The sequence below is a fragment of the Plectropomus leopardus genome, chromosome 3 (genome assembly GCF_008729295.1).
Source record: "Plectropomus leopardus isolate mb chromosome 3, YSFRI_Pleo_2.0, whole genome shotgun sequence".
NCBI lineage: Eukaryota > Metazoa > Chordata > Actinopteri > Perciformes > Serranidae > Plectropomus > Plectropomus leopardus.
This window is the reverse complement of record NC_056465.1, coordinates 16,240,291-16,267,061: the sequence shown is the minus strand read 5'-3', so window position 1 is coordinate 16,267,061 and position 26,771 is coordinate 16,240,291. Positions and strand designations below refer to the sequence as shown.

General features: G+C 38.1%; 2 protein-coding genes across 2 annotated transcripts; one reads left to right on the top strand and one right to left on the bottom strand.

Annotated features, from left to right (window-relative positions):
• Positions 1-447: 447 nt before the first annotated feature.
• Positions 448-13,118, bottom strand: il12rb1 (interleukin 12 receptor subunit beta 1). Its single transcript, XM_042512398.1, has 15 exons — positions 12,981-13,118; positions 12,295-12,418; positions 10,856-11,007; positions 10,573-10,715; positions 10,450-10,483; positions 9,847-9,969; positions 9,011-9,087; positions 8,454-8,682; positions 8,157-8,303; positions 7,839-7,937; positions 6,529-6,684; positions 6,186-6,341; positions 5,987-6,056; positions 5,107-5,182; positions 448-2,332 (listed from the first exon to the last, which is right to left on the bottom strand). Exons 1-15 carry the CDS (start codon positions 13,084-13,086, stop codon positions 2,000-2,002), a joined length of 2,025 nt encoding a protein of 674 aa, XP_042368332.1. The 5' UTR covers positions 13,087-13,118; the 3' UTR covers positions 448-1,999.
• A 2,408-nt stretch (positions 13,119-15,526) lies between these two features.
• klhl26 (kelch-like family member 26) lies at positions 15,527-23,609 on the top strand. Its single transcript, XM_042511992.1, has 3 exons — positions 15,527-15,765; positions 18,755-18,937; positions 20,654-23,609. The coding sequence occupies exons 1-3, from the start codon at positions 15,716-15,718 to the stop codon at positions 22,233-22,235; spliced, it is 1,815 nt and encodes a 604-aa protein (XP_042367926.1). The 5' UTR covers positions 15,527-15,715; the 3' UTR covers positions 22,236-23,609.
• Positions 23,610-26,771: the final 3,162 nt, after the last annotated feature.

Genomic DNA, 26,771 nt, shown 5'->3' with positions numbered 1-26,771 from the left:
GCAAAATAAAATGACAAAAAATGTTTCTTCATTTTTTTATTTATCTTTTTTAACATTTTAAACTTATATTCTGGCCATATCTTACATACTAAGTGCAGGTATACCAATAGCCTCTGAGTTAATAAAATAAGGTCTGGAAACTCAAGTCCATATGTCCTGCAAATACATGTCCTCACTCTACTTAGCAGACACACACTGTGGTGTCAGTTCATAGTTGTTTAAGTCATTTCTAGCAAAGCCTTTATACTTTCCCATTTTTTTAGAGGATTACATGAATGCATCATCTGACCAGGCATCTAGGAGCTCTCATTAAAGGCAAGTGTGTAAAAGAAGTCACTAGGGAGGACGCTAAAGAGGACACAGTTCTCAACCACCGTGATTTTTTTTATTTCTTCTTTTTTTGGTCAAATCTTAGTTTATGTGTTTGGGTTTTTTGCCCCATTGAATTGAACTTTGCTTTTGAAAAGGTTTTTATTTTTTATTTTTATTTTGGAGTATTTTGATTTAGTTTGAAGATGACAAATCAGTTCAGCATCAAACAGCAACTCAACCAACACCTGACTAACCCAAGATCACCAAACAAAAACAGTGAGTAACCACATACACTGAGTAGGTCATATCCCATGATGTCTAAGGGCAGTTATTTCAGACCTATTTAAGTATTTCATTCAGACATCATGTTTATCAGATGTGTGTGGTAGGGACGGATGATTGTACTCTTGATGAGGTGAGATAAAACTTTGACTGTCAAGAGATTTCCTCCTCAAGCAGGCCACAACTGAACAAACGTAAAAGATCTTTTTTTTTCTGCAGAGAAATTAAAGTGCAGTGTGGTGGAAAAGGCTTTTAGTCAGTCATCACTTCTTACATATTAGCAAAACATGTTCTAGTTTGAACAAGGTACATCGAAACTCCACAGAAGTCTCTTTGGTAATGAGTCATCTAGTGTTTCATCCTGCATGAGCTACCTTTTTTAAGGGCACTGGGTTTTTTGTTGACCACTTCCTGTCAGATGTTTAACTCTTGACGCACTCAGTTGTACTACTCAGTCATCATGTGCGCACACACACACACACACCCCAGTTCTCAGACTAAGACTCCTCACAGAACAGCTCATATATGCACATTGCTACTGTTGCAAAAAACCGACAACCCTCATAATGATTTTGTTGTTTTCTTTTAGTGGTTTGGTTGCATTCTACTGCATTTTACTGAGTTTGTTTTAGATGTAGCTGCTAATAGAACCAAGAGTCCACTACATCTGTAGCAGCTCTTTGAGGATGCAGTGTTTATTGTGATGCTGGGAGGGGAATTAGTAATAAGTAATGAATCCCTATATACATCCCATTATTAGATAAGATATATTTTTACTTATTTATTGATTATTTGTTATTAGATTTAGGATTTATGTTTCGCATCTATATGCACAGCAGCACTAAATACAAAGTCCTGCTGAGGCTGATGTCGTTAGTTTTGCAGGTGTTTGGTCATGAACAAAATAATGGACAAATTGACATTTTGAGCTGATGCCACTTGATGAAAAATCAGATGATTGCCAAAATCAGTAGGATTCATCCTCTGAGGACCATAAATGTATTTATTCATGTATGTGCATGGCAATCCACCAAACAACCTCTGGGATAGTTAACTTTCACGCCAAAATGTTAAGCTGCTGGTAGCTCTACATTTCATGGCAGAGGATCATAAGAGTCATTGAGTTTAACCATCTAAGGACCATAAACAAAGCATATGAGTGATAAACTCTTCTCTTTCATATACTGACATGCTTAGGTAACAATGTAATTGGCAAAATTCAACATACATTAATATTAAGTAAATCTTTTCCTCTTAACAAGATGATTGTGCAATTTCTTTTTCATCCAACACGAAGTTCAAACTGTTCAAACTGTTAAAAGTTAAAAGTTCATTCTTTGGTTCAGGTCAACAAATATGACATGTTTGTGCAAGTTTTGTGCTGTGAGGCAGAATAAAAAGAGTTTTAAGGCGAATCTGTCTTCACATCAAAGACCAAACCATTCCTGTATATCAACATGGCAATCTCATTGTCCAGTTGTTCGAGTTCTGTCATTTCTCCTTCTCTGGAGCTTTTCAGACCCTCATCTATAGAGTCGGGACTCAAACACTCATCACTGGTTCGTCCTGATATCCTTGAGTCATCCCTCTCATTTGTTGCATCCTCGTCAGTGCCGTCATCGCACTCTCCTTTGAGGACAGTGGTCTCCTCATCCTCCTTAGGGACTGACTTGCCCTCTGGTTGTAGCTGGTGCAGTGTGAGCTCATGCACCTTCTCCTCCTTTTTCTCCAGAAACTCCTATTGTAGGTCACAAGATTAAAAATTCCACTTTTTTTGTCATATGCACAAACAGTGAACAGCACTGTACTAAAAAAAAATCGCAGCTTGCTGTCTTCTCAAATAAATGCATAATACAAGCCTAATTTCCAAAAAAGTTAGTATAAGAACTGGATGCAACGATTGACAAATCCTTTTTTACCTATATTGTATAGAATACAGAAAAGATATTGTAGTGTATTATGCTCAGTTTCTTAAAGTTCCTAATTTGGTCAGGCAAAGAGGCCTCGAAGTTAGTGGTCTAGGGATGTTTAGGCCTGGAAGACAAATGTGCAGAATACTGGCGCCAGGTTAGAAGTAATATGGAATAAGGCTCCTTCCAAATAAGGAGATACTTGTGGGGTTTTGTGATTGATCACAGCAGGTAAAGAGTTGCTTTACGGACAAATGTATTGATGCCTGTACGTATATAAGAGACTTGCATGAGCTGAAAGGGAGAGATTCGCATTGGTCCTGAATCTTCTCCCAGGCAGACCATGGGGCCTGGTGGATGCTGAACTTTGCTGCAATAAATTGATTATTATGCAACCGAGTCGGTGTCCGCGGAGGTTTCTTCATCTTCCACACATCATTGCTACTTAAAGAGAAACAACTACAATATTTTAATATGTCTGATAACAGGCTTAAAATTTTTCTTTGGAGTAAACTGCAGAATTCCCCGTGGGCTGCAGAACTTGCTGTTTTTGGAGAAGATGATTTACAATATGTCTATAGATATAATTTACCATGCAGTGTGAATACAATTAGAAAAAAATGGTGGATTTGAAGACAAATGGTAAAATGACATCTTGTTAAAACCTAAATTATGGACATATATTCAAATCAAGCATGAATATGACACAGAATTATATGTTGAAGCGAACTTAAAAAAACAGAGATCTTTAGTCGCTCAGTTAAGAACAAGATTCCTTCCTCTGGCTCTTGAAGTTGGCAGATTTAAAAACATCTCAGAGGAACAAAGAATGTGTGAACTTTGTGATTTAGGAAAATTTGAGAATGAATCTCTTTTCCTGTTATACTGTACATTTTATGATGAGTTTTAGGAAGATCACCTTTGATAGATGAAATGTATGCTCAAAATCCTGAAATGTTTTGGAGCACTGATGATGACAGGATGGAATGGTTGTTTACTTTCAATGTCTATAAGTTAGCCACTTATGTCTCTAAAGCCTGGAAGAAACAACAGGATGGTTTATTTTGTTAATGTTAGTTTTATCAAGTGTCTCATGCTTCTATCATGCTTTTGGTTTCTGGTCTTTTTGTTTTCTTAATGTTGTCTTGTAAGCCCGTTTGGGCTGGGAATATCGTTTATGCATGACACAATAATAAAATTAAATCAATCAATCAATCTATTTCATGTGTAAATTGATAAACTTAATTATTTTGTGCATATAAACTCATTCTAAAGTTGATGCTCACAATACATTCTGAAAAAAGAAGTTGGGACAGAGGCAATGAAAGACTGGGAAAGTTTAGGATTGCTCAAAACACCTGTTTGGAAGATTCCACAGGTAAAAGAGGTTAACAGATGGTGATATCATGAATGACAAGACGATATTATAGTGTATCATCTGCATGTAAGTTTAACTATATTTTATATGGGAAAAGATATAGGAGAATAGATCCTTGAGGTACACCACAACTTTATAGAAATAAATTAAACACAAACAGAAAAGAAGGAAAGCAACAACAAAATGTACATGTTTATAAGTCATTACTATCACAAAAACAGTTGACAGAGTTACTGCAACCTCTCTGTGTCTGAGGAGATGTAACAACAAATCAAGAGTTCTCTCTCATCGTGTTTCAGCAGATTCATTTGGAACTTTCCTCCCTTTCACCTACTTCCCTGAAAAAAAAAAAATCCAATTGCACGTATCTGGGGTTTGCAGAAATCTACAATGGCATTTTTTTCCTGGTAACTGGGTTGCTCAGGTTTAATATTCTAGTTGCCAATTGCAAAACATCCTGTGTGCCACAGTTATTATACATATACCGTCCAGAAGGAAGTACACACTTAATGAATTAATCATGACACAGGTACATGATCACTGCAAACAGTGTTTATAGAGATTGTGATTTTAGCAACTTGCTGGGTCAAAGTTGCAAATTGTTGTCTTGTTTATTTGAGTTAATTATGCAAGTCTCATGCTTAATATGGCAATGATTTATTTTTGTTTGAATTATTCTACATTGATTTTTTTAGTTTCATAGGTATCCTACCAACATTTCTTAAGTACCGTAGTCGTGATAACCTGCAAATGTGCTGATTTTTTCATCAGGAGGTAGAAAGAATGATGGATGGTGAGACATTTTTCAAAACCAACAAACAATAAAAGCAGACTTATTTCCAGCCATGTTTGTGTCAAACAAAGTGGGTATTTTAGGGCAAACATGATTTTTCCTAAGCAGAAACATGTGATTTTTGTGCCTAAATATAACAAGTTTACAACAATGTTATCAGCAATGTTTAATTTTCTTAACTTTTCTTATCTGACAAGATGTCGATGGAGTCAAAGAAAAACCCCCATCACTGTGAAAAAAAAAAATGATGTACTGTTTATCAAAGAAAAGAAGAGTGAAAGTCATTAGCAAAAGGGTTAAAACCCTAAACTTTCCCTCAGGCAGTTGTGACTCCGCAGTGAACTTCAACAGTTTATGAATGACTGAGCAAAAGAGCAAAAACTCCACACAGTTAAACAGCTGCAAACTCCCAGTAAAGAATAGTCTCTTACCTGACTCTCTGGTTGATAAGGGATGAAATCTGGAAGAACTGGTTTCGGCACAGGTGGAAAAACCTTGTTTTTGATTCTAAGTTTTAGAATAGAGTAGACAGTTTTTAAAAAAAGAAACTGCCCACAATGAACTGCTGATTTAAAGACAGGCAAAAATCCTATATACTGCTTGTGGTATTTATTCTATATAACTTAACAGGCATTGAATAAAAACAACACATAAACTGAACTCTGTTAACAAATTTAGGCCATCAGGTTGATTTGAAAGCTATCTCATCAACCCCTAATGCCCTAATCTTTAACCCTAACAGCAAAAACTCTTACACACATGAATGCTAAATTTACCACAGCATTTATTTTACTGTTAATAAAACGGGACAGAGATTTCAGTCCTCATGCATACTGTATTTTGTGAGCTTTATTAATACTTTTATCTCAAACTGTAGAATGTATTTTTAGGCATTTTTGACTTAACTAACTCAACCAAAGGAGCTCTTTGTGTTTATGTATATGTGTGAAAGAAATAGGGTGTGTCACAACAACATTCTTTTGAGAGCAAGCTGTAGGATTCAGCCTTTTACTCTTGGTTCCCAGTAAACATGAATAGTAAACATTTTTGGAGGTATAGACAAATGCTATGTGTTTCTGAAAGGACACCTGCTAAGGGTGAGAGCTAAGGATGTTGTGATGCATGACTGCCTGTATAAGTACTGGTATCTGAACTTCTTTTCTATCTCTTTACTGACCAGCTTGGGATTATACGTTTCAATGTTAACGTGGATAATGCAATAAAACTCAAAACTCACAAAGTCAAGTCTGCACATTGTGAAGTTGTCTCTAAACTAGCATTATAGGAATATTTACATTAGAGGTCACCTACCTCTTCAAAGTACAGGTGCATACAGTTGTGAGGAAGAAGAACAGAAACAGCAAGCCGAGACTCCACAACACTAATTTCAGCAAAAATGAAAAATTAGTTGACACCCACATGTGGAGAAAACTGCTTCATTGATTTGTATCTAAATTTCCCACAAACAAAAAACCCCCCCCCCCAAAACTACAGAGCTGTTTTGAGATACCATTTATAGGCTTCTCTGGCAGCATGTTGATAGTTAATGTGGCTTCAGGTCCTTCTCCTATTCTTGTCACTCCAACCAGGCTGATGTTGTATTTTGCTCCTGGTGTCAAGTTTTCTAGACGGTGTTTTGTCAGTGAGGCTGATATGTTATGGCACTCTGATAAAATAAGATTTTATTTGTTAGTGAAAGTTAGTCTGCCATTCAAAAAAATCAATATTTGTAATAAGAAAGTAATTAAGTAACTATGGTAAAAATAATAGTATTTTGTATTTTTCTTGCCTTCAGCTCTACAAAACTTTAAGCATTACTAAAAGCTACATATGAGTAAAAAATGACCTCACACCTTTCTGCTCATCCTGTGAGCTGATTTTCACACTGCAAAGTTTATAGTGTGTGAGGAAACCTTGCTGGTCCACAGTGGGAATAGCTTTCCAAGAAAAGTTAACAAAACTGTGTGTTTCACCGAAGGCTCTTAATTCCTGAGGTGCGCTTTGTGGAACTGAAGAGAAAAAGAAAAATAAGGGTTAAAAACATTTTTTCCATACATGACTTGTAATCTTCAGCAAAGACCAAAGACCAGCAAAGACCAACTTAATAAAGATCAGACCAGAGTCAGCACCATAACTTATCACATTAAATAGGCTGGGTAATGGCAAAACAAGACCCAAATTAAATTCTGTTTCTCAGTCAAAGTCATGTAAAGTTAATACATATGGAAGATGTGTCACAATCAGGTCCACAGAGTGATTATATTAGAAAATGGAAAGTGAAAAAGGAGCTTTAATGGACAATATCTGATGAACAGTGGAGTTGCATTTCTTATAGTATAAAAACACTGAATATATATAAACATATAATTTTTGCAAAAGAGCAGCGCTGTTGTTTTACACGTCTCTTTTGTTTCCATGGTGCCAGCATGCTGTCTATAATCCAACACTGGAGTGGCATGATTAGCGGTTTAGTGCAAAAATGCAAAGGGGGCATGAGGAAGGGACTCAGTAGCATCCCTTAAGCTTGATTTCTGTTTACAAAGGGCTTATGACATTTAGTTAACTAAAAACCACAAATATCAACCTGCTGTTGGATCTATAGGAAAATGTAGGTCACCCCCGAAGTCATGAGTAATCATCCTCTGGGGACCATGAAGCTTGTACAACAGTTTATGGCAAGCAAAACACCCAAAATATGGATACAAAAAAAGGCAAAGACACATAGAAGTTTTCTATCCTTAAAGAAAAGCTGCGTATGTTTATGTCAAAGTGACAAAGCCCTTCGGCAGCCACAGTAATTGCTTGTGATTTTGGAATAAAGGAAGGAAATAATGCAACATTACTATGAAGACACACAAAAAAGTCCACTGAGGGAGGAGGTTCGGGTCGTTACATGGATGAATGAAATATTACGTTGACACATACAATGTCTTATTTTTGTGCATAAAATTAATCAAACTTAACTGACAGATGTAAGATAAAATTTTTTTTTAAAGATTTTAAAAAATTCTCATGTTGTCCCGGAGGGCAACCACAAATTAAGTGTTTTGTTATTTTAATTGGAGGACTTATTGCAGCATGTTCAGTTAGCAGAATAAATTGAGTGTCAGATTATTGTGACCTCATGCATTTTAGTGTATAAATGTAATTTAAAGACACTTACCATTCTCATTTTGATAATAAAGGCACATTTGAACTGTCTGTGGTTTCCCATCATAACATCTGTGTTCAAAGTAAAGGTAGCGAACAAAGTCCATTATGTCTGTAACAGAAACATATTTATTGTTTATTTTGCAAAATAATTTAATGTGCATGTTACAGCATTGAATTAACAACATAAAAGTTTCTGATATAAAGAGCTGATTTGCTGAATCTATTATGTTTCTATCTGGCCAATTTTTTCTTTTAATCTTCTGTTTAACTCTCTGTTGACCCAAGGTGACAGAGCTGCACAGTTAAAAGTATTTTACATACAACTTACTCCGTCTTTTTTGCTTACTCTCTTCTTTCTTATCCCTTCCTGTTAAAGTGATCACATTTGCTGGCCACAAATCTCCATCGTGAAGCTTGTACAACTCAAGGCAAGTTTTCTTATTTAATTTTTTATCCACTAATGTTTTTTCACAGGCTGTTGGGGAGAAAAGAAATAACAACATTTAAAATCTACTTATGGATTAATACACAATATCCATGATATATGACTCTCATACACACACACACACACACACACACACACACACACACACATACACACACACACACACACACACTAGCCTACTTTTAATTTTTGTAGCAGGTTCAGCCGGTACTTGTACGACTGCTGGTGGAGAAATACCAGCTGGGTTACTGGCGGTAACAGAGATGTTGACGGCAGAGAGTGAGATATAAGTAGTGTGATGATGTGTGCCAATGGGATGTCTCTTTTTCATACAAGGACACCCATGAGCAGACTGTGTGTCGTTCAGGTGGTACATCACTCCTCTGACTGCTGCTGCACGAGGCATTGGCTAAAGAGCAGGATAGAAAGACACAAATCTGAACCACCTAAACAAAAAGTTGTCTGAATTCAGTTGAAAAATGTTGAAATGAAAACTTGTTTGACCGTCAGCACCCGTCAGAGGTGGAATCAAGTTATTGTTTTTTGTAAGTCACAAGTAAGTCTCAAGTCTTTGCTCTCAAGTCCCAGTTCTAGACCAGCAATCAAAAGTCAAGTCATGAGTCAAGTTCCAAGTCAGGGTTAACAAGTCCAAAGTCTACACACTTTGATTAAATATGCTTCAATCTAAACCCACAAGTGCGAACATCTTGGCATTTTTTTTTCTGTCACTGGCTTACCTTCCATGTTAGTGTCACCTTTCGAGTGCCATTTAGAAGTCTTGTTTTCATGGTGACCTCAGGTTTTTGTTCAAGTTCTGCAGTAAAAATATATAGGCCAATGTTACTGAACAGTCGAACTGAGAAATTTTAAGCCTAGTATGAGTTCCTTTGTTTTAGTTTACCATCTCCAAAACCTGTATGTTTAAACCCCAGAAATGTAAAATGTAATGTAAGATGTGGGCTGCAGTAGTGCAAACTCATATTTCTAAGATACATAGTTCATATCTAAGTTTGGATTTATGATTTCTAGTGTGCACTGATCACTTCAGGCCAGTAATCATACCCGGCACACCACAGTTTACAGCAGGAAGACTCAGTTACAAATATCTCTATCTTCTTTGCTGCAGTGACACAAATTATTTGTGTCTGATATAACTGAGCTCAATATGACACTGTTATGAGATTTAGACCTCTCATACTTGTTAAGTTCAGCTCCTGACAAATCCTATTGTCTTAGCATGATCTTAATTTCAATGAAAATGAAATGCTATGATTCCTCTCCTACTGCAGTAAGCTTTATTTCTCTGAAATAATCAGCTCTTGAGATAACAGTAAGATCCAAAAGAAACCTTGAGCACATTTTAACTGTGCATATTTTATCTGTTCTCAGAGTTGAGAAGCCCCTGAGAAGCCTATGAGCACAGCAAAATAACTGTATTCTTTGCTCCTTATTTCTCTGCAGGTGGGTTTTGAGAAACAGATTAGAATTTAATGATCTCCAAAGAAGAAGCTGATTTATTTCACAGAGACAAAGAAAATGGTGAGCAGCAAAATTTTCCTCTAGGTGACCTCACCTGCAGGAACAGTCTGAACTGGAGACCAGTCACCCCACAGTGGGTTAAGGGCCTGGGTGGACCGATGTCTGATTTGAACCTGGTATGCTGAATCCTTCAACAAATTTACAACAGTGGCATGATCTGTTCAGATAAAAAAAAAAAGAAAAAGAAAAAAGGGGTATTTTATAAATTTGACACATACAAAGTAAAGCTTCCTATTATTATAAAAACATGTTTTTCTTATTGAGAACAAATCACATGAAAAGACAAAAGCCAACAATGAATTAAACCTATTAAAGAACCACAATTTCTAAAGTCTGATATACCTAATTTTTCTATGCTGTAGACCTCGATTTTTGTCCAAAAACTATCAAAAACACATCAGTGAGTCTCACCATTATCACTTTGTTCTCAGCATTAACAGAACTTTTGTTCAGTAGTCAGGAAACAAGTCTAAAAGCAAATTGTAGTAATGTAAAAATAAGAAGGGAATATACACATACAAACTACTGGTATGATCCTCAAGTGTGTCTCAGAGATATATTCTCAAGAACAAATATAAAATATGAAAACCTTTTCATTCAAAAGACTTGTATTAAGAATATATAAGAGACTACTCACACATAGAACTGTCACTGGTGGTACTTGTTGTTCTCTGTAACAGCAATATGGATAAAAGGTTACATATGTTATTTAATATCGCATCTTAAGATATATTACATTTAGTGACAAAATGTGCCTCACTTTTTCCCATGATTCTGTGGGGTTTCCATCTCGTCTGAACCGGATCTCCACTAAAGCTGGTTTCCTCTCAGCTGCTGTCCAGCTCAAACTGAGGTTGTTTTTTAACCAAGACACCTTGATATTTTGTGGTGATTCATACTTAACTGTTTAGGGAAAGCAAAATATTTTGTTTAATTGTTTATTATTTTTATTATTACTACTACTATACTTTACTATACTAAAAGGACAGCAGAGTGTTTTAATCTCGCATGTTGTTGGGTGAAATGAGAGGAGTATCCAGTACCTATGTGCCCGAGTACAACAGACCTCCTGGTCGATGTGCAGCTGGAGTTTCCTACGTGAGCCTCCACCCAAATATGAACAGGACGATACTTGATAAGCTGTTCCTCGTTGAACTCTGACCAGTTCTCCTTAATGTTCCGAAATTTGGTTTTACTGCAGGAGAATCCGTAGAGTTTTGAATGCATTGAAAATAGCAAAAACACAACTTACAAGTCCATAGCATTATACTAAAGGTATATATGAACCTCTTTACATCCATTTTCCATTTTTTTTATTTGCTTGACTTAAATTGCTTAAAGATTGTTAAAAACAGCTCCCCTTATTCTTTAAAAAGTGAAAGCCTAACAGCACCTCGAAAGCCAACCAATTAACATGTGATATCTCTTTTGTTTAATGTGTATTTTTTTGCAAGTTTTGTTACCTGCACATAGAGCAGAGCTAGTTTTTCTTGAGTTGACACCTGCAGGGCTGAAAAATTAAGCCAACGCACAAGTGCCAAAATCTGCAGTTCTTTGAACGGCTACTTGAGGCTGGCACCAAAACAGAACCAGTCCTCACAGACCTGTTAAAATGTGCAACTTTACAGCAGAAATAAACAAGGTTACCACCTGGTCTCTTCAGCTAATTTTCTCCTTCAGGGTGATACATTTTGAGTGACTGTGTGTCTGCTAAAAGTCTGTCCACCCCTCATTCCTCCACAGCACCAGCCTCTCACACAACTATAGTTACTTCCAGCTCCGAAAACCCAGGCTCGAGGCTACAAAACCAACAAATCAATGGGTTACATTACGGTAGCTATGTCCATTATTTTTATAGTCTGGTTTCGCCCTGTTTCTGGAATTTACGGTAAATTAAGCTAAACTAACCATCCCCTGGCTGCAGTTTCATATTTACTGTAGCCAGCACACCTGAGTGTTATCCATCTTCTCATCTAATTCCAAGCAAGAAAATGCATATGCATATTTCCCAAAATATCAGAGCTTTTCCTTTAAAATCACTTTGTTCCACACATTTATTCCACATTCTTTCAGTTCTTCATTAAAACTATGAAAGTGACAGAAATACTCAAATCTGAGATTCTGCTAATATTTCAGATAATATTTGGCATCACTTTGGGATCTCCTCTAGAATTTTCAATTACATTAGTCGTACAAAGTTTGAATGAATGATGAGTTTGTAATGACTGACCAAGTGGCAGACCACGACCGTTAGAGGGATTCATTTTGAAAACAGCCTGTTCATTTGCGCTCTGAGAGGGCTGGTAATTTTTCATTCTGTCTAGAGATAGCAATTCAAAATACAGAAATACAGAAATACAGAAAGAAAGAAAGAAAGAAAGAAAGAAAGAAAGAAAAAGAAAAACACTACAGACAAGTTGGTTGAGATATCACCAATTATCATTATTTAAATATTGTAGCTCTAACACAGAACGATACTCACTTAAAGTAAAGGTCAAACGTCACATCGCTCTCAGTTGTATTAATGCTCCATTCACATCTATAAACAGACTCATCAGCATTTCTCCTGAAGCACTCAGGACTAGAAGGGGCCTCACATGCTGACCCTGAGGAGCAACATATCACAAAATTATCTTAAACATTTTTCTAGAGTCTAGAAATAAGACATTTTCATCTCCAGTAAACAACTTTTTATATTGTAGGTCCACTTTTGAAGTTACCTTTTGATTATATTCTTTGTATTTTCTCATTTCATGTTAGCTTTGCTGTGAAGCACTTTGTAATGCATTAAGCATTATACAGACTAGGTTAGAGTTTTGGTGTTTAAGCCATCAATCAAACACTGAACCCTTCAGTCCTCCTGTACTGAGCAAACTCAAGCTCAAAACTGAGAAAAGACATCCTGTTCATATCAAAATAACCCACCAATGTGAAATACCAGTTTAGACAAAACTATAAAGGCTGGCACTTCAGTCTGGCTGCACAGAGCAGCACAGGGTAGATGTAATCTCTTTACTGGAAACCACATGATGTTGATAAGCTAACCAACATTTGTGACGTGTGAATAGTATTTTACATTGATTTGATATGATTAAGGTTAACAGGAAAAGCTACCATCAGGTCAGTTACATGAAGCAAGAAAAGAGAAGATAAAGAGTATTTATTTACCTCTGCTGACCGCTGTAAGGAACATAAACACAACAATGTACTCGTGTAGTGAACTCCAGCATTTCATAGTTTCCATGAGGCGTAGTGGAAAGTCTTGAAGGCTCATTTTTCAGAGTGAGAGTCCATGTATTCAACCTGTCTTCATGTAATTCTACTGTCTTTCTCAGAAAATGTCACACAGGTTTCATGTCACAGAGGTTATACAAGCTGCAGCAAAAAAACCACAAGTGTCAGGGGTGGGGGGAGGTTTGGGTTTGACAAACTGGCAGACAGACACAACAGCAATCATGAAAGTTACGAGTCTTTAAAGTCATTTTGTTGATTTCTTTATTCTTTTAAAGTTCATTTTCCTACAACAGTTTTTTTCCTCTTCAGACTCCCTGTCAAAGACACATTGGAAGAGAATCTGGAAACTAGAGCAAAAGAGAGAGTACACACACATACGTCTGTCTGGTGTTTCGGTCTGCCAGTATACGTATGCAGATCATTATAATACAAGAGGAGAGTTTCTCCAAGGAGTTTCAAGCAAGATGAAAATGAGCACCAATTCTATCAGATCATGAAAATACCTAACTGAAGTACGGTGAGAAAATTGTTGCTCAAAGTAACATATTTTTTGTTGCAGCTCACCTTAAATCTGTGTCAAGCAGCTTTTGTTTGATGTTTGACTTTCTTTACAGTCAGTGGTTTGACACGTTAGTCTCTTTTTCTGTTTTACTTTCAGCCCTGGGGCATTTGGTGCCTATAGAACCAAATCCTTTAAAGCATGTTTCGACTAGCCTAAAGAGTTTAATTTCTTTAAAATACTTATTACCTATTGTGTAATATAGTCCCCATACGGAAACTGGCATACTGTGTAATTTCAAAGAGATTTGTAGTTGATTTCCCATCTTTCCTAACAGCTAACATTATGTGTAACTCTGTGTATGTGAATGTTTTTATTCTTTTTAGGAGAAAGGTGCTTGCAGGATATGAAACTTATTGAACTATTTTAAACAAACCTCTCTCATTCATGTTGTGGTCCTGGAGACAATCATTTTCCTGCACCTCCTCCTCATCTTACATCCTCATTCTTTTCCTCATTTCCCATTTATTCAAAGTTACAGTTTCATACCAGATTACTTGCACTTTCAACTCAACTTAACTTTTCAACTTGACCTCCGTTAAGAAGAGCACTGGGGAGGTCTAACGAATTTAGTGCAGATCACTCGTGAGGGATAATGAAAGTTAAAAAAGAAACATTTCTGTTATAACTTCCCTGTACAAATGTTGTGTTATAATAATAATAATAATAATAATAATAATAATCTCATCATCTATAACGATAAAACATTAATCATTAATTTATTGTATCAGGCGCATTTTATTCATAATATGTACTGTCTGATACTTTAAGTAGGCCCATGGGTGGATGATGAGACAATGGGCCCCTGGGCACAGATATGCAAAAAGAGCCACCTGCCCTACATGGAGCCAGACACACTTTGTAGTGGTGTTGCCTCATTTTCCCACAGTCATTTTGTGTCTCTTAGCATAATTTTGTGTCTCTTGTGGTTGTTTGGTGGCTCCTCGTAGTCGTTTCGTTTCTCTTTTTTTGGTTGTTTTGCCCCTTTTGTTGTTATCTTTTATCACTTTGCAGTTCCATTGCATCTCTCTGTGGTCTTTTTGAGTCTCTGTCTGGTCAGTACATATTAATTTGAGTGACATTTGACAGGTGAAGGCCATGTGGGCCCCTGACACTTTGAGCCCCTTGGTCTTTGCCCAGAAGGCCCATTCAGTACTCCATCCATGAACAGGCTACATCTACATTTTGCTGACAGTACTTTTGAGCACTGACTTCTGTAATAGTTTGAATGTATGACTTCAGTCAGTTCCTTAGTTTAAAATGCTTTTAAAAACCCACTTGGACAGACTGGCATTTGTATAACTTTGTTTAATATGTATGTAAGTGTGTAGATGCAGGTGTTTACATGGGTGTATGTGCATGTACTTAATTAAGTATATGTACATATGTGTTTGTGTGTATGTGTATGCATATATATATATATATATATATATATATATATATATATATATATATATACATGTCTACATGGGTGGATGTGTATACTGTATATGTGGGTATGCATATATACATGCATATATGTGTGTGTATGTACGTATACATATATGGATGTGATTGTATTATCTTTTAATTGCATTTTATGTAAATGATGTTGGTATTACCTTGTTTTCTTATATTGTATGGCTTTGTATGGTGAAGTACTTAGTATCTTTGGTTTAGAAAATTATTATTATTATTATTATTATTATTATTATTATTATTATTATTATTATTATTATTGCTGTTATTATTATTATTATTATTATTATTATTATTATTATTATTGTACTTGCAGAAGAGTATTTTTATTCTGTAGAATTGCTACTATTTTGCCACCACTGGTTAGAAAGGTCAACTTCAGGGGCCAGTACACCTGTACACATGTACCAGTGGCGCCTCCCAGTGGCCACAGACTGTGAGTACAGAGGAAGGACGTGCAGCAGACAGCCGGCAGGAGAGGTCATCATCTCCGTGTTCTCTGCAGGACCAGGGACAGACGGCCGTCCTCTGTCCCTACATGGTAAACAGGCTGTCTGCGCTCTTTTAAAACACCATGAACAGGCCGCTCGTGCCGCTGACCTTCTGGTAACATTCCTGAAAATGCTCAATGCGTGTTGCACTGTGCTAGAAGATGGCGGAGTCGGATGGAGGGGATTTTGCTTCGAAACATCTTCAGAGCAGGTGAGTGAAGCGGGGTGGGGATGAGATGTGCCCACGGTGTCGGGGTGGTCCCTCGGTGTTTCCTTACGTGAAGCCTCCATGGCTCCGGACTTTAGCGCTGCTCGAGCCCCGTTGGAGCACCCCGGCGCCGGGGCTTGACTCCAGGAAACACCGAGGAGCTGTCCGGGCCTTCAGGCATCCACACTGCCGGCTGTTGATATATCAATAACCGCAGTGGAAATAAAACAAGGATGTAAATATTGATCTTTTAGAGGAGTGAACACACCAAACTGAGCCTGCTGTTTGGTAAACTTCAAAACATTTGTCGGCTGTTTTGTAAATTGTTTCTCTTGTAGTTTAGTGTCTATGGCAGTACTTCCAACACTTTTGCATTAACAACAAAATGATGCTAACATAGTTCATTTCACTGTCATGATTGGTTAACATAAAATCAACAAAACATGCAACAGTGTTACATTAACAGGTCTCACTGGTAACACTTTGCTAAACGAAGTTGCAAATTGTGAACATAAATGTGAAAGTCAGTTTACCTTTTTAAATCATATTTTAAACATTAGATACAAAATCCTGACCGATACTGGATTTTTTTCGGGCTGATACTGATATCGATATTTGAGAGTTTAAAAATATAATCATAATGTATTGGCCAGTAGTTGTTTGATAATATAAATGTAGAACATAAACAGGTAAGCTTCACTTTGTTTTTTTTTACCCACATTAGACAGTAACAGGTGTAAATAATGAAATGAATGATGGCTGAATTACAGTGGGATTTTAGAAAAGAACAAAACCATTATTAACTTCATTAATAACACCTTAGCTTTCCCTACAGAAGTAAATCAAAATGTCCACAGTACTATTAACAAGATATATACAGAGCGAGTCACTTAACAGTTGAAAAATAAACTTTCTGATGGGCAAACTATTGCATTAGCCTGAATATGAGATGACCCATGTTTTCCTAAATGATTTTCTCTAATAGTGAGAAGTTTGCAGACTGCAGAAAATGCAACACATTACACAAGCCATCAAAAACATATACACGTTCTTACTGCCCTCCTAAACTTTTTCATTTTCATTTTATAAGACCTGCTACCAGAGGATGTAAAGAAACAGCCCACAATGCAACACTCCTTTAGTGCAACAGCACATGACACAGTACTCGCTTCATTTCGTCAACATGCAAATGACTACTTCTTGCATATACAATAAACACTATAATACCCTCCACATTTTGTCAAATAACATACTATATCTGCGGAGAAAAAAGACAAACAAACAAAAATGACTTCTTTTCATAGCAGACATTTTTCTATTTCACAAAAGGAAAGGAACAAGTGTATTTAATAACATGAATGATAGCTGCATCCCACCTAGGGCAGGTCCTTGGATTGCATGTTATCAGTTTTAGCTGTGCTTTTTCTACTATGACAGATCAGAATGTCCGCTGTGAAAAAGGTCTACTGGCTGTTAAACTAGGCCTGTCTGATTTATAATTTCAAGTCCTGCCTATCAGTAAAATTCAGTCCAGATATTGTCTCCGTCTTCAAACACCAGCTGATGCTCTGTACTCACTCCGATCAGCTAAAGCAAGCCCAAAAAAGGCCCATTTTGGATTTAGTTAATGAAATACTTTCCATTGAGGCGGCAACGTAATGAAAGATTAATATTGTGGAAACAACATGGACGCTACAGAAAAGATGTGTGGTATTTTGTTGCCCAGAAAACTTGGCCAAAATGTTTGCCAACTCTCTGAGTTGTTGTTTGACTTGATGGGGCGGTCACATGAATTTTTCCAGTCAGGAACTTAGTTTTCCAAGTATACCGCCCCCACGTGAATGCACCACGTGAATGCAGGATAAGATGAGGGCAAAGAAACATATCTATAATATAGAAGACCACTGTTTCTTTATACACAAGATGAGCACATACAGTAGACATGGAAAGTACAGAAAAGTTTGACGGAAGAATTATGAGTGTGTTGGATATGTATCGTTTAATCCATGTACTCACAGACCTCAGTGCATCAGTGCTTTAGTCTGTGTTTGTTTTTAATAACTTAATTTCTGCCTGGTATTAAATTGTGATCTGGATATGAAATTGTTAGATGTGAACAGTGGGATTATTCCCGTACACTGACATGTGGTGTGTAGAGGCATTTTTGTCATCTGTAATCCGCCGTCTGTTGTGATTGGATACCATTTTTGGGTCTAATTTAACAAAGCAGTTTGGCAGAGGAAGTGCCAGCAAAAACTAAGATGGCAGCTGTCACAGTACAACTGTCTGATGTCATTTCTACTCGCGGTGTTTAGTCGAGGAAATATTCCTACTTGAAGTGATTTCAGGAAGATACTCTCTCAGGTTAAGTCTCTACCTTTTCGTCTTAATGTTATGTTTTTTGACATTTCTGTCCCTGGTGACGTCCCTTCCCCTCTACACAAAGTAAAGTGTTTTTTCTAACACTTCATGTTATTTTGGCACACTCAGGTTTTGTTTATGCGTACCTGTTGTAATGATGACCATGCTCATCTCATAACGGAGGATGAATTTCAGTTTTCTGTGTGCAGCAATGAATAGTCTATAAACAAAGTGATGGCATTTTCATTGACAGAAGTGTTGTTTCTCTCCTGTGTCTCGCTGTAGCTCTCTCCTGTGTGCAAACTTGCTCTCACAAACACAAAGACACTGCAAACCACAGTTTGCATTTCCCCTTGGCTGACTGGCAGATTAGATTAAATTTCCATCACAGAATTACTGTGTGCAACTACGCCTTGATATTAGATATCTATATACAGATCACATTTTAATATTCTTGAGCTACACAGCCTGTTTGGCCAGTATATTACAGTTTATAGCTGTGCACATTATATTTGAAAAATTAGTCTTCCAAGTTCAGTTCTGAATGTAAGGCCTGAAAAACATAAGGGAGTTTTATTGTGTAACATCCCTTAATTTAGCGATTGTAACAAGGCCCTTTTTTTCTTTTCAGTATGGCTAACAAGAATAGCACCCTCCGCTGTACATTCTCCGCCCCAAGCCACAGTACCACCCTCCTCCAGGGCTTGTCCGTCTTGCGTGCTCAAGGCCAACTACTTGACGTTGTGCTGGCCATCAATGAGGAGCGCTTCCAGGTCCACAAAGCTGTGCTGGCCGCCTGTAGTGATTACTTCAGGTTAGTCTGACTCACAAGAGTTCTCACCGCCTCTTTACATTTTAAATTGACAGCACTTACCCGGTGCTCTTATCCAGAGCAGCGTACACTGAGTGCACTGTTAGAGTAAGCTGCAGTTCACAGATCAACTTTATTAAAAGCAGTTCAGTTTGGGGGAGGAAGGTGAAACCCACAGCAAAATGCTAAATGATGCACTTTGAGCCATTGTACTTCACTGAATTTGTATTTACAGAGTTCCTACTGATTATAAACTGAAATGTATATAAAAATGTAAATGCATTTGTTTTTGTTCCTGTTTTTCACTGGTTTAAATTAAAGATCTAAGATATTTTCTGCACTCAAAAGACTTAATTCCTTGTTTAGTAAGCACTTCTCCTTTTTACAAGATAATCCATCCACCTGACAGGTGTGTTATTACCACACAAATCTGCACTAAAATGTGTAGTGTGATCACACAACACAGTGCCACAGATGTCACAAGCTTTGAGGGAGCATTTCCTGGGAATGCTGACTACACCAGAGCTATTGCCCTTGAACTGAACGTTCATTTCACCATATGCACTCTCAGATGTGGTGTCTGTGGATTTGGCAGTACATCCAACCGGCCTTAAAACCACAGACCTTATGTAGCCACACCAGCTCAGGACCTCCACATCCAGTGTCTTCGCCTGCAGGGTTGTCTGACACCAGCCACCTGGACAGCTGATGCAATATTTGGTTTGCACAACTGAAGAACTTCTGCACAAAGCATCAGAAACAGTTTTAGGAAAGCTCATCTGCATGCTCGTTGGCCTCACCAGGGTCTTGACCTGACAGCAGTTTGTCACTGTAACCAACTTGAGTCGGCAACTGCTTCAATGGCATCTGACACACTGGAGAAGAGCACGACAGCTTGTTACAAGCCCTGTCAATATCCAGTAACTTCACACAGCAACTGAAGAAGAGCGGGCCAACACTCCACAGGCCACAATCAACAACCCGATCAGCTCTATGTGAATGAGATGTGTTGCCCTGCGTGTGGCACACCAGATACCGACTGATTCTTTGGGGTATCTTTAACCAAAGCTCCATTTCTGTCATGTGAAATCTGAATAGCTTTTTTTTTCCCCAAGATAAATCTGCCTGATGTAGAGTAGCCTTTACTTGTGACCATCCTAAGGCACACCTTTGTAGTAATGATGCTGTTTAATCAGCATCTTGAAAGGCCACACCTGTCATGTGGACAGATTATTTTAAAAAAGGAGAAGTGCTCACAAACGTAGATTTTACCAAATTTGAAATAAGTCTTTTGTGTCTATAAAAGAGTCTTAGATCTTTTACTAAAACCTGTGAAAAATGGGAGCAAAACAGGAGTGTTGTGTTTAAATTTTTGTTCAGTGTAGAATTTGTAATAAGATATATTACAGAAAAAGAAAGTGAGGGCGTTTTATAATGATACATTTTTGAACATAAATCAAATAAAAGTACAAAACAGTGACATAAAAATGTGGCCAAATATACCTTTTCTTTGTTTTTGCATACTTCTCTCATGCGGAAGTAGTTTTCAGTAGTTTAGACAGTAGTCTTCATTTGGTTTCATCTGCCTTTCAGAAATAAGAAGATTTTTTTTACTTCATACAATTGTTTTTGTCTACTCATACAAAATTCATGCCTTGCATTCAGAAGAAATGGGTATATAAATGTCTTGCAGTTCACTGAAATGTTCTTGTGTTGCAGAGCAATGTTTACCGGAGGCATGAGGGAGTCAAATCAAGATACCATTGAGCTGAAGGGTCTGTCTGCCCGTGGGCTGAAACATATCATTGACTTTGCCTACAGTGCAGAAGTCACTTTAGACCTGGACTGTATTCAGGACGTTCTGGGGGCTGCGGTGTTTCTCCAGATGGTCCCAGTTGTGGAGCTCTGCGAGGAGTTCCTCAAGTCAGCGATGAGCGTGGAGACCTGTCTCCACATCGGCCAGATGGCCACCACCTTCAGCCTGTCTTCCCTCAAAGAGTCGGTGGATGCCTTCACCTTCCGCCACTTCCTCCAGATTGCCGAGGAGGAAGACTTTCTGCACATTCCCATGGAGCGCCTTGTCTTCTTCCTGCAGAGCAACAAACTGAAGAACTGTAGCGAGATCGACCTCTTCCACGCTGCCATCAGGTGGCTCCAGTATGACGAGTGTCGCCGGGCTCAAGCCAGTAGCGTCCTTTGCCATGTGCGCTTCCCGCTAATGCGCTCCTCTGAGCTGGTGGACAGCGTTCAGACCGTGGACATCATGGTGGAGGACGTGCTGTGCCGCCAGTATCTCCTCGAGGCCTTCAATTACCAGATTCTTCCTTTCCGACAGCACGAGATGCAGTCTTCGCGGACCGTCATACGCTCCGATGTCTTGTCAGTCATCACCTTTGGCGGGACGCCCTACACTGACAACGACCGCACAGTGAGCACCAAAGTGTATCATCTCCCTGACATGGCGTCCCGCCAGTTCAAAGAGCTGACAGAGATGGAGACGGGGTGCAGCCATGCTTGTGTTGCCGTACTTGATAACTTTGTGTATGTCGTTGGTGGACAGCACTTACAATACCGAAGCGGTGAAGGGGCAGTAGACAGCTGTTACCGCTACGACCCGCATCTGAGCCAATGGCTGCGCATCCAACCTTTGCAGGAGGCTCGTATCCAGTTTCAGCTCAACGTGCTACGTGGACAGCTGTACGCCACCGGAGGGCGCAATCGATCTGGCAGTCTGTCATCTGTAGAGTGTTACTGCCCAAAAAAGAATGAGTGGACAAATGTGGAGCCATTAAAACGCAGGATTTGGGGACATGCAGGGACACCCTGTGGAGGGAAGCTGTATATCTCAGGGGGTTATGGCGTCTCATTGGACGACAAGAAAACTCTTCACTGCTACGACCCTGCATCGGACCAGTGGGACTTTAGAGCGCCCATGAATGAACCCAGAGTGTTGCACGCCATGATCAGCACCGGGGATCGGGTTTATGCTCTGGGCGGTCGCATGGACCACGTGGACCGTTGTTTCGATGTGCTTGCGGTTGAGTATTATGTTCCAGAGAACGACCAGTGGACCACCGTCAGCCCCATGAGAGCAGGGCAGTCTGAGGCTGGCTGCTGTTTACTGGACAAGAAGATCTACATCGTCGGTGGCTACAACTGGCACCTGAACAATGTCACAAGCATTGTGCAGGTGTACAACACGGAGACTGATGAGTGGGAGAGGGATTTGCACTTCCCAGAATCCTTTGCTGGCATCGCTTGTACACCAATTATTCTTCCACAGAACACCACACAACGCTGATCATCTGACCTGTGACTGTGACAATTTTATTCCATGTGCTCTTTCTGCCAACCACTGAGGCAGAACAAGGTGTGAACGTTATATAAGCTACTGGTGTGTGTGTGTATGTATGTGTGTGTGTGCGTGCGTGTTTTAATTTATTCATTTGAGGTGATAGCCTGAAAAGCTACTAAGCAGCATTACTTGGATTGGTGTATTATTTTCTGTCCTTGTCTTGTTTTGGTTGAAATTTGTTTAATCAACAGGCAAACCCTCATTTATGGAGCTTTTTTTTAATTTATTTGAAATTTCTTTTATGTGAAAACCCTTAAGGAGTCTCATTTATTTCATGTTTTGAGACAGATTCATTTAATGGATGAAAGCTTTTGAAGGACAATTTGGATGCAGTCCAGAGGAACATCCCATAGCAAGTAATTTCATATTGAAAATATCTAATTGATTGGTAAGCTCAAAATAAACAAGGAAGATATACCTTCAGTTTAGCAGTCTAGGGCTGAAGTTACTGACAGCACAAATTCTCATTTTTGAAAGAAGGTCTTCATTTGAATTTTATGTTGTTGTTGTTGTTTTGCATTGATATTAACAGATTCAACCTTTCTAATAGACATTCTGATTGTACAGTTGTGAATGTTTTATTTTCTTCTTTTTACCTTCTAATATTTTGTTTGTTATAATTTATTACTCAATCACTAACTGATGTTGACTGTTTTAATGTCTCCTCAGATAAACTAATCAACAAACCACAATGCACAGTAATGATCGCACAAATGAACACAAGTCCTGTTTGTGTTTCAACTTGGAATCACTTATTCCATGTGGATGTTGTTTGTTTTGTTTTTATTGCTACTGCCCTTGTGATTCCTGAGCTGAGACCCCCACTGACACACTAATTGTTCTCTCAGTCAACATAACAAACCAGTGTGGACCTCTTAAGGCAGCTACATAAATCATTCATGTGTGTGTCAGTTGTAATGTCAGTGTGTGCTGCTCTTACTGTCAAATAATGGCTACATCTTGTGTCCCACACATGCTTTTGTCTCCTAGAGTAACACAGTAAGGGGACACAGTTGATATTTATTAATGCACATTTAATATCCGAACTAATCTCAAAATTCACCCTTAAGAAGTAATTAAAGGGACAAATTGTCCCCAAGTCAGAAATGCATATTTTCCCTCTTACTTGTAGTGCTTTTATCAGTTAGGGTTGTTTTGATGGGAGTTTTTGAGTGTTGGAGATGTCATAGAGATGTCTAACTTTTCCTGAATGGAGCTAGATGGCTCTCAGCTTGATGTTCTCAAGGCGCCAAATAAATACATTTGAAAATCTTAACAGTAATGTCTGTTTCTAGAAATCATGACCTGGTTACTCATGATAATCCACAGACCTTGCTGTGAGCAGTTTCATGTAGGAACTATTTTCTGTCTACCAAACTACACCTGGCAACCACATCACTGAGCAGAAATAAGCACGCATCCACTCCTAGCTGACCTAGCACCACTGAACTAACAAATTTCAGAGAAGGACGCAGTTAAAATTCATATCTCATGCTGTCACGAGCAGAGCTGCAAGATCTGTGGATAATCCTAAGTAAATGGGTCATGGTTTTTAGAAAGAGATATTGCTGTTGAGTTTTTCAAAAGTAGCTTTTGGCACTCTGAGCACTGGAAGTCGAGTGCTATCGAGTTCCATTATATTTAAGAGAAGGCAAACATTTCTATGGCTGATATCTCCAACAGTGGCAACTCACATCAAAAGCATGCAGAGTAATAAATGGTAGTACAGGTAAGAGGAAAAATGTGTACTTTTAATTAAGAGTGAACAGGTTCTTGTTTTTGTTTTTACTGCATTGCCGCACTTTTGAAAGCAGTATGTATCAGACATCTGATTCTGCTGTTGAAGTTATCGATGGACTTAATGTGTGTAACAGAGAAGCAAGCTTGAAGCCCTTGTTTTCTCTTTTAAATGTGATCATCTATATGATGTTGAGGAGTGTCCATTTTAAAATCTGTCTCTCCTGTTGCCTTAGTGTGTATTTGTCTTGTGTTACCTGTAACAGTAAAAGCACATGATATCCTTGAAGTGCAATATAGAGGAAGCCGCTGTTGTCGAAGGGGAATGTATACATTTGTGAAGCTTTATGTGCATCCTTTATTAAAGGTGTATCATGTTTTAAAAACACATTTCAGCTTCTTTTTTCAGTTCTTGTTTTGATGAAATATTTCCAATACTATTCAACAAAAGCACTGCCTTACGATATAAGTTGTACTCTGTATCCACAGACTCCCACACACACGTAAAGGGAAATTTACTGTGAAGTTTCACCGAATAAGAAAACTGATATTTCTTTTCTTTAGTACTGCAACTGACGATTATTTTCTTGACAATTAATTATTTGGTCTTTACATGGCCTGAAAGTAGTGGGAAAATGTTGGCTATAATTACTAAAAAAACAAGGTAATGTCTCTAAATTTCTTGTTCTGTCCTACCAACAGTCCAAAACTGAAAAATATTCAATTTACGGTGATGTGAAAGAGAAAAAGCATCAAACCCTTAGCATAGCCATTTTCCTACTTAGCATACACTGGCATATTCAAACCTGTGTTGTTTTTGTTTTACTCCTAAGTCACAAGGAGTCATTTAAACAGAAATAATAAAGTTTGAGCCATGGTCTGAGGAAATGTGGCTTCTCGAAGATAAGAAGTGTAAAAAAAATCATTAAATGTTGTGGAAAAGTCATGGAATTTTGTTGTTTGTAATGATATAAATTGTAAGTAACCCTCTGTGGATAAACCCCCAGGTAATGTAACATAATGGAAAATTTATCTTCTGCTGCTGTCAACATAACGTACCTTTAACCTTTTGAAACCTTAGCAAAATTTCTTTGTTTATTTTTGAGGTGTCATTTCTTATCCTTTCAGAGATTCCTTTTGCATATCTACGTTGATTGTTGTCCCATTTGCCACTCACCTCCTATAATGAAAATGCTTTACATTTGCCAAAACTGTACATTATTAATGAGGGAATTTTCAATTCTTTGTTCAGGCAAGTTAAGGCTATATTTAACCACCAAAACATGTTCAAGAAACTTGACGTGTTCCTCTAACCTCTAATCTTTTTTTATAACAAATCAAATATAGAAATTGAATGAAGGCTCTGCAATTTGTTAAAGAGCTTTTTTTTTGGCATTTTGCCTCTATTCGTGAGAGCGACAGTGTATGAGCCAGACAGGAAGCAGGGGAAGAGAGAACGAGAAAGAGGGGTATGACTCACAAAAAAGTCCCCACCCAGAGCTGAACTGGGGATTCGTTGTAATAAAGTATCTGCCTCGACCACCTGGACACCCGTGGTTCTGCAGCTGTACTGGTTTAACTCTCCTAAATAGAATATGTCATTTGCTCTTGACCAGTAATACATAATTAATTCAACAGCCCAAACACTACTGTTGCTGTTTTAGACACCGTGATGACCTTTTATAACCAAAAGGTCAAAGGTCAATGTCACTGTGACATCATAATGTTTTGCAAAAACACTTTTCTCGCCATTTTTCAACATCGTGTCTCAGGAACAGAGGGGGAGACATTTGGTCAGAAACTGACTTGGTGACATTAATCTTTAGTGTCCACCCTAAAACGGTGCTGATTGTTTAGATCTTCTGTGCTGGGGTCAGTATGGTGTGTGTGTGAAGCATCCATGTTTTTACAGACACTGAGGTAAACTTTAAGTGCAACTTGAGTGGTTTGCAGAGGTATACAACCACGAGACAGTACATCTTGTTTTTAAATCTCTGCAGTTTGTAACATTTGAAACATAGAAACACAGATGCACCTTTGCAATGTTTAGACATTGCTGGTAATTTGTAACATTGTAACCAGTATCCTACAGCATCCTTTTTTTTATTGAACCTTTTAGGACCCTCAGGACATCTGGGGCTGGCTTACTGACCGTCCCAAGAGTTAGAACAAAATATGGTGAAGCAGTGTTTTGTTATCATTCAGCACAAACCTGGATAAGCCCTCCAGATGATGTTCGACAAGCCCCCACTTTGACCGCTTTTAAGTCAATGAAAACATCCCATTTTAAAACTGCCTGCTCCACCTGGTAATGACTGCATACTTACTCTAAAACTCTATTTAAAACATGTTAAATAATGTAAAACTTCAAATAAAAGCCCAGGCTATTATTTGCGTAAACCATTAAACTCAGCAGGCTTATATTTGGGACAGGCATCTATATGGGATGGGGTTTTAATTCCTTTCAGACAAAACTGTTGCCCAGCAAAGACAATCAAATTGTTTCATTAAACCTCTTTTTTGTATCTCTTTTGTTTACTCTGATGGTATTACTTCTTATTTGGTGCTCATGGTTTCAGTAAGATGAACTCATAGAATGATTTTTAGACAATCTTACCAAGATAGCGATGTGTGTAGTGTAGCATGTCCATACTGACAAAGGATTAAACATTTATATTTGTATGTGTTATTGAAGCAGCTAACTAATTTAATCTTCTGCAGATAGCCAATAACCCCTTTTTATGC